Raw genomic sequence first — 12,347 nt, 5'->3', positions numbered from 1 at the left:
AGTAATGAAAAAAATATATAAAATTTGCATTACATAATATACACTGTATTATAAATTTACTAAATCTATAATTAATCTGTTTTCATTTTCTTCACAGCCACTGAAAGTCACAACACCACGAGGAAGTGATTACTTGCTGCAGTATGATGAAGCCGGAGCACTGCAATCACTTACAACACCCAGAGGCCATATCCATGCCTTTTCTTTACAGACATCCCTTGGATTCTTCAAATATCAGTATTTCTCACCAATGAATCGGCACCCATATGAAATTTTATATAATGATGATGGCCAGATTCTAGCAAAAGTTTACCCACATCAGTCTGGTAAAGTTGCCTATGTGTACGACCAGAGCGGCAAACTTGAAACAGTTCTTGCAGGTCTGTCATCTATCCATTACAATTACCAAGAAACTACAAGTTTGGTGAAAAGTATTGACATTGTGGAACCAAACTTTGAACTGAAACAAGAATATCGCTACCATGCTGGAATTTTGAAAGATGAAAGACTTAAATTTGGCAGTAAAAGTGGACTGGACAATGCACATTTTCGCTATCAATATGATGGCAATGCAAGAATATCAGGCATTGATGTTGAAATAAATGGAAAAGAGCTTCCACAGTTGAGATTGAAATACAATCAAAATTTGGGCATGCTTGAAGGAGTGACAGATCTGCGTATTTACAGGAACACTTTCAATCGCTCTGTGATGCAGGATACAAGTAAACAGTTTTTCAGCATCACTGATTATGACAATCATGGAAGGATAAAGTCAATACTTATAAACATTAAAACATTTGATGTTTACAGAATGGAACTAGAGTATGACAACCGGAACAGGATTAAGGCACAAAAATTTACAATTGGGCGAGTTACTATCACAGACAAAGTCACTTACAACGCAGATGGACATGTAATGGAAGTTGTAGGTGACAGCAACTGGAAATATGTTTATGATGAAAATGGCAATGTTATTGGTGTAATTGAACAAGGAGAAAAGATCTCACTTGGTTATGACAGTGGAGACAGAGTTGTGCAGTATGGCGATGTTGAATTCAACAGCTATGATGGTCGAGGATTTGTTGTGAGGAGAGGGGAACAGAAATATCGCTATAATTCACGAGCCCAATTAATTCACGCCTTTGAAAGAGATAAATTTCAAACATGGTACTTTTATGATGATAGAGGAAGAATGGTGTCTTGGCATGATGAACGTGGCAATGTTACTCAGTATTTCTATGCAAATCCAAGCACACCAGATCTAATTTCTCATGTTCATTTTCCGAAATCTGGACGCACATTCAGATTACTTTATGATGAACGGCAAATTCTAATAACCGTTGAAACATCAGAACAGCGCTTCTATGTTGCTTCAGATCAAAATGGTTCCCCTCTAGCACTGTATGACACAAATGGAAACATAATTAAGGAAATTAGACGTACACCATTTGGAAAAGTAACCAAGGATTCAAATCCAGACTTCTACCTTCCTGTAGACTTCCATGGTGGCCTTTTTGATCCAAATACTGGTCTTGTGTACATAAAGAAGAGACTTTATGATCCAGTTGTTGGCCAGTGGATGACTCCAGCGTGGGAAGAAATGGCAAACCAACTCACAACACCAACTGATATTTTCATCTACAGGTTTAATAACAATGACCCGATTAATCCCAGGCATGTCATCAATTACATGACAGGTAAGTGGCAATGCAATTTATTTATTAATTTATTAGTTTTCTCAACTGAATTTTCCTTTGATTCAAAACAATTACTAATGCACTAGTAAGTAAAGTTTCGATAATTCCCTGAAATAAAATCAGAAAAGAAATCTAGCATTATGCTTAACTAATGTGTAGCTACAATAATGAGATCCATAATTTATTTAAAAAATCCTAACTTGCTTAGCAAGTTGTGCAGTAATCAGATGTTAGGAAACAATGAACGGGAAAACAGACTTGACACCTTAGATATGCAGACTACAATAAAACAAATGTACTGTTACATTCTTAGAATGTAGTTGCAGCAATACGTGCAGTTTTTGTTATCTCTAGTAAGTTTTTCAGAAATAAAACTACATAGATTTAGAAGTTGCAACAAGCCCGTCATTCATGTACAAGCTCTTTAATATCTGCACACACACACATGTATCTGTTGATTCATATGACACTGTTTCATTAGTTTACAATATATTTCCCATATTGATTCCTGATATGGATGTTTTACTTCCAGTGAAAGCTGTAACTGCATAACAAAATGTTTTACAAAACAATTTCTGTTGCCTTATAATCGAAAACTGGTTGTCATGTAGAACCTCCCTACTCTTTCCCCTAAAAAAGTAAAGTAAAATAAAACAAGAAATGAAGTTAAGTAATAATTGTTATGGTTTTTTTATTTTTTCTTTACTAGATCTAATTGTTATTACTGATGTAAAAAAAGTATTTAATTAGTTTTTATTAGTTGTTAAAATAAAAACTATATTCCAACTATATTTTCAGATCTTCCAAGTTGGTTAAAACTTTATGGTTACGACATCGACAGTATGCTTGGATCATCCTACACAGCTCGCACAGTGTACCAACCACAAGCAATGGTCACTTCACGCCAACTGTCCCCTGAATTTGGTGTAATGTCTGGATTGCAATGCATTGTGGACAGAGTGAACGAAAAATTCCGGGACTTAGGTTTTGTTCCCAAGCCACTGCTCAAAATGGAGCCAAAGACAAGAAACTTACTCCCAAGAGTAGCGTACAGAAGAGCTGTGTTTGGAGAAGGTGTTCTCATCTCTCGTGTGTCGGGTCGTGCTATTGTCAGTGTTGTTGAAGGCGTCAATAGCGTTGTGCAGGATGTTGTGACATCAGTTTTCAACAATTCTTACTTTCTTGATCTGCATTTCAGTCTTCATGATCAAGATGTGTTTTATTTTGTCAAAGACAATATCTTGAAGATAAGAGATGACCAAGAAGAACTGCGAAGGTTAGGTGGTATGTTCAATATCTCAGCACATGAATCAGCAGAACATGGTACTAGTGGCACTAAGGAACTGAGACTTCACAATCCTGATGCTGCAGTCTTTATTAGGTATGGTGCAGATCCAGAACAAGAAAGACATCGAATACTGAAACATGCCCATAAGAGAGCTGTGGAGAGAGCATGGGAACTAGAGAAACAACTTGTTGCTGCCGGCTTCCAGGGTCGTGGTGATTGGACTGAAGAAGAAAAGGAAGATTTAGTACTGCATGGACGAGTGGATGGCTATGAAGGGGTTGATATTCATAGTGTACACCGCTACCCACAACTTGCTGATGATCCTGGAAATGTAGCTTTCCGTCGAGATACAAAACGTAAACGACGGAAGAGTGGAAATCGCAGGTTACGCTGGCACAGGCATGACTCGTGATGCACAAAATATCCACAATCATCAATTCCTTTAAACATCTGCACTTAATGCTTGGTGTTGTGACCATCAATCTTGAAAGTCAGACAACACAAACAGACACTCTACATCTTAAGTCACAAGTGAAAGGGTCTGTCTTTTTGTTTACAATAATACATTAGTTTGGAAGCCAGTAGTGTAGTGGTACATTTATTTTGTTCCAACTTGAAGATTCATCAAACTACTGCAGTTATCTGAAACCCCTTGCTACCTGCCCCCCCCCCCCCCCCCCCTCCCCCAATTCCCATTTGTACCTTGCATCTTATTGGGATGGTCAAGTAAAAAATCCATGACAGTGACCACAAGCTGATCCCCCTGAAAAACTCTAATATCACAAAACTTTTGTAGTGCCAGGATAGAAAATACAAACTCATCCATGAAGATGTTAATGATACACCCATTTAAGAAAAAATGACCTTTTGTAATGCCACAAGTAATTGGGACACTTAATAAAGCTGAGGTCAGTTATTACCATACTTGAAGTCTTGTCCATATTTTCCATATTCAACCACTAGTCATTTCACAGTTCACTTTTTGTAACCAACAGGCATCATGATCAAACTTTAATTGTTGCTAAATGAATAGCTTAGGACTAAGCAGACACTGTTGAATAGCATGTGTGTGAATTTCACAGAAGTAATAAGTATTTTTAAATAAGGCTGTTGATGATTTTGTGTGCAAGAACTTTAATATGTGCGACACATGGAGTATAATGGTATTCAAATCACACTAGAAAAAAAGCAATATTCCATGTATGACTGAAAAACAAATAATTGTACAGACTGGAAGGAACATTTTTTGAGACTGTAAATATGTTAAAGTTATTTTTTATTTATGGATATGGTGGACATTTTAACACCATTATTGCATTTTTATGAGCCCTTTTCTTGCAGATCACGGCATACTAAACATTAAATAATTTGGAATCTCACAATGGCAATTGTTAATCGCATTTTTTAAAAAAATGAATGTATAGGCCTACAACATTAACACAATTAAGAAGACTGGTTAAGAGTGATTTTATGTAAGGTGAAAGTGTTTCGTACTTATGCAGGCTGGATTGCAAAAGCAGGAATCACTGTGTCTTGTGGTGTAAAATAAATATTATGCTGACATGCAGAAACAGGGTAGATGTTGATGCAGGAGGAACAAAATTAAATGTGGTGCAAAATATAAACACTGTGAGTTCCTCAAATATGCATAAATTGTCTGCAAGATTTAACACAACATGACGTGCAATGAGAATACTTCAGGCATGTACATTTGATAGCAAGCTGTTTATAGTGAGGTTGTGGAATATATCCACATACAAAGACTTCAAGGAAGAAAGTGGAACTGTTCCTCATTGTGCTTATGTCTCTGCAATATATAGACAATGGAAACTTTCAGTGTCTGTGATTTTTTGCATTGCACTAGAAATATTGTAGAATTGACTCAACTGCAAAATTTCATAGTGAGACATTGTTTTCCTTGAATGGTTTCCTCAGTGCTGTTAAAGTTGTTTTTGTTGTAAGGAGGAAATAATGCTGGAATTTGTCTAGCTGCAACAGTGACATTTAGGTTACGGAGCTTGTATGTGCTCTAGTATGAATATGAAGAGGCTTAAGCCTTTTATTTTCTACTGTGTATCCATAAAAGCTTCTGCCTTTGGTGCTTAATAATGTGACAGATATGTCTCTTATTGTCATTTCAGTGAATTTTTATCACTGTTTTAATGTGAAATTAATTAATAAATCTTATATGCTAATGTTTTCTTGTAAGTGAAATTTTCGAAAGTTTTCATTTAATGTGTATTATAAAAAATTATATGTACCTTTCATTGTAGATGTTTGATTACGAATTTTTATTTGTCACTTTATGCCCCTATATTTTATTTTTTTAAATGTATCACACTATAATTGTTTGTCAAAAGCAAAACTATATATATACATATGTAATGTTCTGTACAGTCACATGCATGCCCTTTGATTCTCATATGTAAATATATAAAGAAGAGCGCGCGAAGAGTGTGGCGCTTTATGCCATGGTGAAGACAAGATATTTTTTCAGAGGTTTTTACCTGACTAAGAAGGAAGCAATACTTAATAACTTGTAAGTCTCATTTATAAAAACTGTGCAATTCTTATTATGTAACAGGCATCCGAGACAATGCACAAAGGCCTTGGACTGCAACAATATAAGGCCTGTGAGTGGGTCCACGGATTCCTTTGTCTTTAGAACTGTTTATTACTAAGCAGAAATGGGATACTGATTCCTACCCAATGTTGTACTTGTTTGGCCTATGCCCTTGTGTATAGGAAAAGTAATAGCTGAGTGTACTGTATGTTCACTTGGACAAATCTGCATACTAACTGTACATAGACCTTATTATTAATTAAAAAGATGAAAGAAATTTAAACAGTTGACTTGAAAATAATTCCTCCATCTCCTTGGTGTTTTATTTTCTAACAGGTCATGAAGACTGATGACAGAACAGTGAACTACATTTATCCACATCAAATTTCTGTTCTGAAGAAGCAAACTAAAACATTTATCCCCATCAAATTTCTGTTCTGAAGAAGCAAATTAAAACATTTATCTCTGTCAAATTTCTGTTCTATACCAGCACATAAAAAACTGTTCCATCTTATCCTACACTTCTACATCTACATCTACATCCATACTCCACAAGACGGTGTGTGGCGGAGGGTCGTAACTGCACAGTCCTCCCACCCCTCTTACACATGACAATTAATAGAGCATGATCTGAATAACTGAAAACAAACTAAACTAAACTTTCTGCCAGACTCTGTTTTCATTAAATGCTCATGCTATACAGTTATTCAGTTAATAGAAAAGGAAATTGCTACATTATTAAGAAGTCACACATTTAGAATAAAACCAAAATTATATAGAAATAATGATGATAAATGTAAATCAATAACATGACTTTGCAAGAGTATCGCTGAATGTTATGAGAGTATCAATGGTATAAATAACAGGATAAAGACAAAACTGTGCATTTTGAAAATGAAAATTTATTTTCCTTGACACTATCAAGGTGGACAAACCCAGGTACTGCAACTATGTGGCCTTGAAGCCATTGCTTTGGTCAGGCTGCATGCACTAATGTCTATAAGGGGCAATCAAAAAGTCGAGAACATTGCTGCAGCATATATGCAACATAGTCTGACTCTATTGTGGATAGATAAGCACCAATATGTAGGCATGGGGCTAGTGTGAGATTCATGTCTTTCTGACATCCATGTGGTAAATACAGAAACGTGAACTATGGCGGTGTTATTATCAAATGCATCCAAACAGGAACACTGTGCTGTTATTTTTTTTTTCCTTGACTGCTGAAGGACAGACACTGGTAAACATCCATTGAAGAATGTGTAAGGAGCAGCATGTCTGTCAAAAACCGCCACTGTGGAAAGGCGCACCAAGTTCCATGCTGGTCACAGTTCGACATAAGACGCCCATCGATCTGGGAAGGCACCCTCATAAATTACGGATGCCTGAGCACCTGCCCTAGAGTCCTGATCTCTCTCCATGTGATTAACACACCTTTGGCTTCCTAAAAAAGGCACTGAAGGGTAGACAATTTCTGTCACGGAGAGGATGTGCAGCAGGCACTTCTTCACACGCTGGACACGGCATTTTACCGAAAGGTTATCTTCACCTTGGTGTGTCACTGGGATGATTGCCTTAAAGATCAGGACGATTTTGCCTGATTGGCATACCAATTTTGGACCGTGCTATCGTCAAATAGAAACTTTTTATCCCTCCTTATACATACAGAAGATATCTTAAATAGCATAGACTGATTCAGCTATATACACTACAAGTAAATATAGTGACAGGAAATTCTGTACAGAAGAAAAAAGTAATCTGAGGATAATCAACCACTTGTCATAAGGAAGCAGTATGAAACTACAGTGTAGAAAGAAGTAGAGAGATTCTTTTGAGGGATAATGATGAAAAAAAATCAGCACTTTCTAGGAATTAACAAAAGTTATTTGATACCACTTTGCCAACTCACAACAAAACTGTCATCCTTCAATCTAGCATAGACATTGGGCTACACTACAGATCAGTATATCATCACATCAAAGATTCTGTAATCATGTTTGTTTCCTTTGCCAACTCACTACCAAATTGTCACCTTCTAACCTACACTAGTCTTTGGGGTACGCTACATTTCAGTCTGCAACCACAACCTACATGTCAAAAACTAATATAAATGTAGAAGAAATGTTGTCTGTGTCCCAGTCTCTTTCTGTTTGTGCGCTTTGATGTCACATGCCACATCATCATAAGGTTATGGGATAAAGCCAACATCCGGTGTTGGTAGGTTCAGTTGACCCCTCAACATCTCAGTTGTTTTGTGGTAAATGTTGCCTGTCAAGCAATTTTTTGCATTATGTGACAAAGGCTGACACATTTACTGTTTTGTAATATCAGACAATATTACTATATCCTAGGATTTTCTGGAATACACAGGAAGTGTGCACAGAAACAGCTACACGAAAAATCCGTGCAATACGCACATTTATTTATGTATAAAAGCTGACTTCAATATTTTCCTTTGTGTGAGACCAAATGCACAAGATTCATGTGCTGATTTGAAGTTTTAGATTTGCACATTTTACTGTTCCCATTGCCTCTGCACAATCTTTAGTTTGATCGTGTCACTTCTCATTTGTTTTGTGATATGTTGCAAAATTTTGAAAATTTGTGAGTGCCGTGAGTCATTTGTAGGCTTAAACTTAATTGTGCTCTTTTAAAATATATGAGGACAGTAGGCTTGTCCTCGTACAAAACAGTCATTCTCTTATTTCATTGTAGAATTATGTGAGAAATAGAATTTTTTGAGAATTTTCAGACACTTAATGAAACTATATTGTCATAAATTACCAAAATGATTGTTCTGAATACATAACGTATTTCATAGCAAATCAGCATTTGTGGTTCACAGTTCTTCTAAAGAATACAGCACCCCTGAATTTCAATGCAAATAAATGTACGATTTTGAGAATTTGCAGAAGCTAGCATTATCCTGGCATAATCTACAAGCAATCTGTAGTAAATCGGTGTTTGTGATTTAGTTACTGTAGCAGATATTCTAACTAACATATTGTGTTACATCTAGTTTTCCTCTAAAGAGGAGTAGCCCTATATATTATCTGCATTTATCATAAATTAACTGTTTTTGAGTTTGCTAGAGGCTATAATTAATCTCAAAACATTTTAGGAAACGTAATTTTTACCACAGGTTTTTGTGTTGCCTTAATAGAAATCTTGTTTTGTATATTTACATCAATTCTTGCAGGGAATTAGCAACTTTTTAGCTCAACAAATTAAAAGATAACCAGTGGGCTTAATTTAAAGTTATTTGTTCACTGCCTTATAACATATTGTACCACCCAAAATGCAGCCACATTGTGAATGCTGTTCTGAAACACAGGATGAGTTGGTCAACAATTGTAATCAGGTGTCCTGACTACTGTCAAATGATTGGCTGCTGCTGTGAACTGTTATGTTGGAAAAGCTCCCAAGAGTTGTGTATCTGTGATACCTGTATCAGAGGTACCTCAAGCACTATCCTCTCCTGTTGATTCTGTCTCCCCTGCAGAAAGTGTAGGATCTGTCATACTCGTCCACTTGACTGTGAGTGGTGTGTCGGTGGTAGATCTAGGTGTCCTGTATGGGGTGGATGGGGACCCGGGAAGACTCAGGGTGTTGTACCGAACACCCTAGCCAACAAGTTTGAGGTACTGTCTTTCACTGAAATCAAAACTGAGCCAGTGGAATTCACTTCACTTGTTTTGAGGAAACTGTTTTGTCTGATGCCAAGAGGAGACAAATGTGAAAAGGTAAGGGCCTCAGCAGTTCAAAAGTACAATACCCCTTTTAGGGAAATGGCAGCAAGGGATAGGAAAGGACACCAGGTGCACTCAGTGTGTATACCTGGGGACCACATTCAAATGTTGAAGAAGTTATTCTGGCAGCCATTAGGGGAACATGATGCAACCAACTGTAGACTGTGGTACATGTTGGGTGGAAGGACTGAACCACAGACTTTGAAAGTTCTGTGACAAGCTAGGCTGCAACTTTCTAGACTTGCGCCATAGGGTTGAGAACAGTAGTGTCCCCCTAGATCGGTCAGGTGTGCATTACACATCAGAGGCTGCTATTCAGGTAGCTGACTGTGTGTGAGGTGCATACAAGGGCTTTTTAGATTAGGTGACTCTTAATCCAATCTAGATAACAATAGCTGTAGGAAACCCAGAAATATCAGCATAAGACCAAAAGAAATGCTTCCCATAGGTGAAAGTATTAAAATCCCAATAGTAAACTGTCAGAGCATTCACAACAAAGTGCCAGAGTTTGAAGCACTCATGACAAGCAGTACAGCTCACATAACACTTTGTACAAAAAGCTTGTTGAAACCTGAAATTTATAGCAGTGAGATTTTTAGGGAAAATTTATGTGTATATCAAAAGGATTGGGAAATAGTGATGGTGTATTTGTTGCAGTAGACCATAAACTCAAATCCACTGTGATAGAGACTGAATCTGCATGTGAGATTATTTGGCCAAGACTCAGTATCAGGGGTGGGCATAAAATGATAATTGGCTCCTTCTATTGCCAACCAGACTCACCTCCTCATGTAGCCAAAAATTTTAGAGAAAACCTCAGTTCACTTAAAAAAAAGGTCCATCAGTGGAGACTTTAAACATCCAAAAATTTAACTGGGAAAATTACAGTTATGTTAATGGTGGGCATGAGAAGACATCCTGTGAAACTTTAATAAATTCCTCCTCTGCAAATTTCCTAGAACAGGGAGTTAGGAACACCACTCATGATGGAAATACACTCCTGGAAATTGAAATAAGAACACCGTGAATTCATTGTCCCAGGGAGGGGAAACTTTATTGACACATTCCTGGGGTCAGATACATCACATGATCACACTGACAGAACCACAGGCACATAGACACAGGCAACAGAGCATGCACAATGTCGGCACTAGTACAGTGTATATCCACCTTTCGCAGCAATGCAGGCTGCTATTCTCCCATGGAGACGATCGTAGAGATGCTGGATGTAGTCCTGTGGAACGGCTTGCCATGCCATTTCCACCTGGCGCCTCAGTTGGACCAGCGTTCGTGCTGGACGTGCAGACCGCGTGAGACGACGCTTCATCCAATCCCAAACATGCTCAATGGGGGACAGATCCGGAGATCTTGCTGGCCAGGGTAGTTGACTTACACCTTCTAGAGCACGTTGGGTGGCACGGGATACATGCGGACGTGCATTGTCCTGTTGGAACAGCAAGTTCCCTTGCCAGTCTAGGAATGGTGGAACGATGGGTTCGATGACGGTTTGGATGTACCGTGCACTATTCAGTGTCCCCTCGACGATCACCAGTGGTGTACGGCCAGTGTAGGAGATCGCTCCCCACACCATGATGCCGGGTGTTGGCCCTGTGTGCCTCGGTCGTATGCAGTCCTGATTGTGGCGCTCACCTGCACGGCGCCAAACACGCATACGACCATCATTGGCACCAAGGCAGAAGCGACTCTCATCGCTGAAGACGACACATCTCCATTCGTCCCTCTATTCACGCCTGTCGCGACACCTCTGGAGGCGGGCTGCACGATGTTGGGGCGTGAGCGGAAGACGGCCTAACGGTGTGCGGGACCGTAGCCCAGCTTCATGGAGACGGTTGCGAATGGTCCTCGCCGATACCCCAGGAGCAACAGTGTCCCTAATTTGCTGGGAAGTGGCGGTGCGGTCCCCTACGGCACTGCGTAGGATCCTACGGTCTTGGCGTGCATCCGGGCGTCGCTGCGGTCCGGTCCCAGGTCGACGGGCACGTGCACCTTCCGCCGACCACTGGCGACAACATCGATGTACTGTGGAGACCTCACGCCCCACGTGTTGAGCAATTCGGCGGTACGTCCACCCGGCCTCCCGCATGCCCACTATACGCCCTCGCTCAAAGTCCGTCAACTGCACATACGGTTCACGTCCGCACTGTCGCGGCATGCTACCAGTGTTAAAGACTGCGATGGAGCTCCGTATGCCACGGCAAACTGGCTGACACTTACGGCGGCGGTGCACAAATGCTGCGCAGCTAGCGCCATTCGACGGCCAACACCGCGGTTCCTGGTGTGTCTGCTGTGCTGTGCGTGTGATCATTGCTTGTACAGCCCTCTCGCAGTGTCCAGAGCAAGTATGGTGGGTCTGACACACCGGTGTCAATGTGTTCTTTTTTCCATTTCCAGGAGTGTATATTCGATCTAATGGCAACAAATAGACCAGACCTCTATGAGGATATCCACATCAAACTGATATCAGTGATCATGATGCAGTTGTGGCAAAAATGATTACCAAAGTACAAAGGACATCTAAACCAAGCAGTTTCTGTAAACTATAAAAAAAGTAAGTAGTGTCATATCTCAGTGAGGAACTTGAAACTTTCAGCACAGGTCAGGAGATTGTAGAGGAACTATGGCAAAAGTTTAAAAGAATAGCTGACCATTCACTGGATAGATATGTACCAAGTAGAACAGTTCGTAATAGGTAGAGAGATGCTGAATGATACGCATTTGGCTGTCAAGTGAGCAATGCATGATGCATTCAGTGACTGCCATAGCAAAATATTGTCAAATGGTATTTCACAAAACCCAAAGAAATTCTGATCATATGTAAAGCCTGTTGGAGGCACAAAAATTAATGTCAAGTCCCTTGCAAATGAGATAGGTACTGAAATTGAGGGTAGCAAAGCAAAAGCTTAAATGCTTAACTCTGTTTTCAAATGCTCCCGTACAAAGGATAATTGCCCCAATTTAATCCTTGTACCACTGAAAAGATGAATGTAATAAATATTAGTGTCGCTGGTGTTGATAAATAGCTGAAATGG

At 39.2% G+C, this 12,347-nt stretch overlaps 1 protein-coding gene across 4 annotated transcripts in view; it reads left to right on the top strand.

Annotated features, from left to right (window-relative positions):
* The window catches only part of LOC126095206 (teneurin-m), a 72,262-nt gene extending 66,431 nt beyond the window's left edge, over positions 1-5,831 (top strand). For all 4 annotated transcript variants that reach the window (XM_049909940.1, XM_049909942.1, XM_049909941.1 and 1 more), the window contains 2 exons: positions 98-1,697; positions 2,496-5,831. In XM_049909940.1, the coding sequence (XP_049765897.1) occupies positions 98-1,697; positions 2,496-3,397 (2,502 nt within the window). In that variant the 3' untranslated portion in view covers positions 3,398-5,831. The remainder of the gene's footprint in view (positions 1-97; positions 1,698-2,495) is intronic.
* The last annotated feature ends 6,516 nt before the right edge of the window (positions 5,832-12,347 follow it).

The sequence above is a fragment of the Schistocerca cancellata genome, chromosome 8 (assembly GCF_023864275.1).
Source record: "Schistocerca cancellata isolate TAMUIC-IGC-003103 chromosome 8, iqSchCanc2.1, whole genome shotgun sequence".
Classification (NCBI taxonomy): Eukaryota; Metazoa; Arthropoda; class Insecta; order Orthoptera; family Acrididae; genus Schistocerca; species Schistocerca cancellata.
The sequence above is the reverse complement of the archived record's forward strand: the minus strand, read 5'-3'. Positions and strand labels throughout refer to the sequence as shown.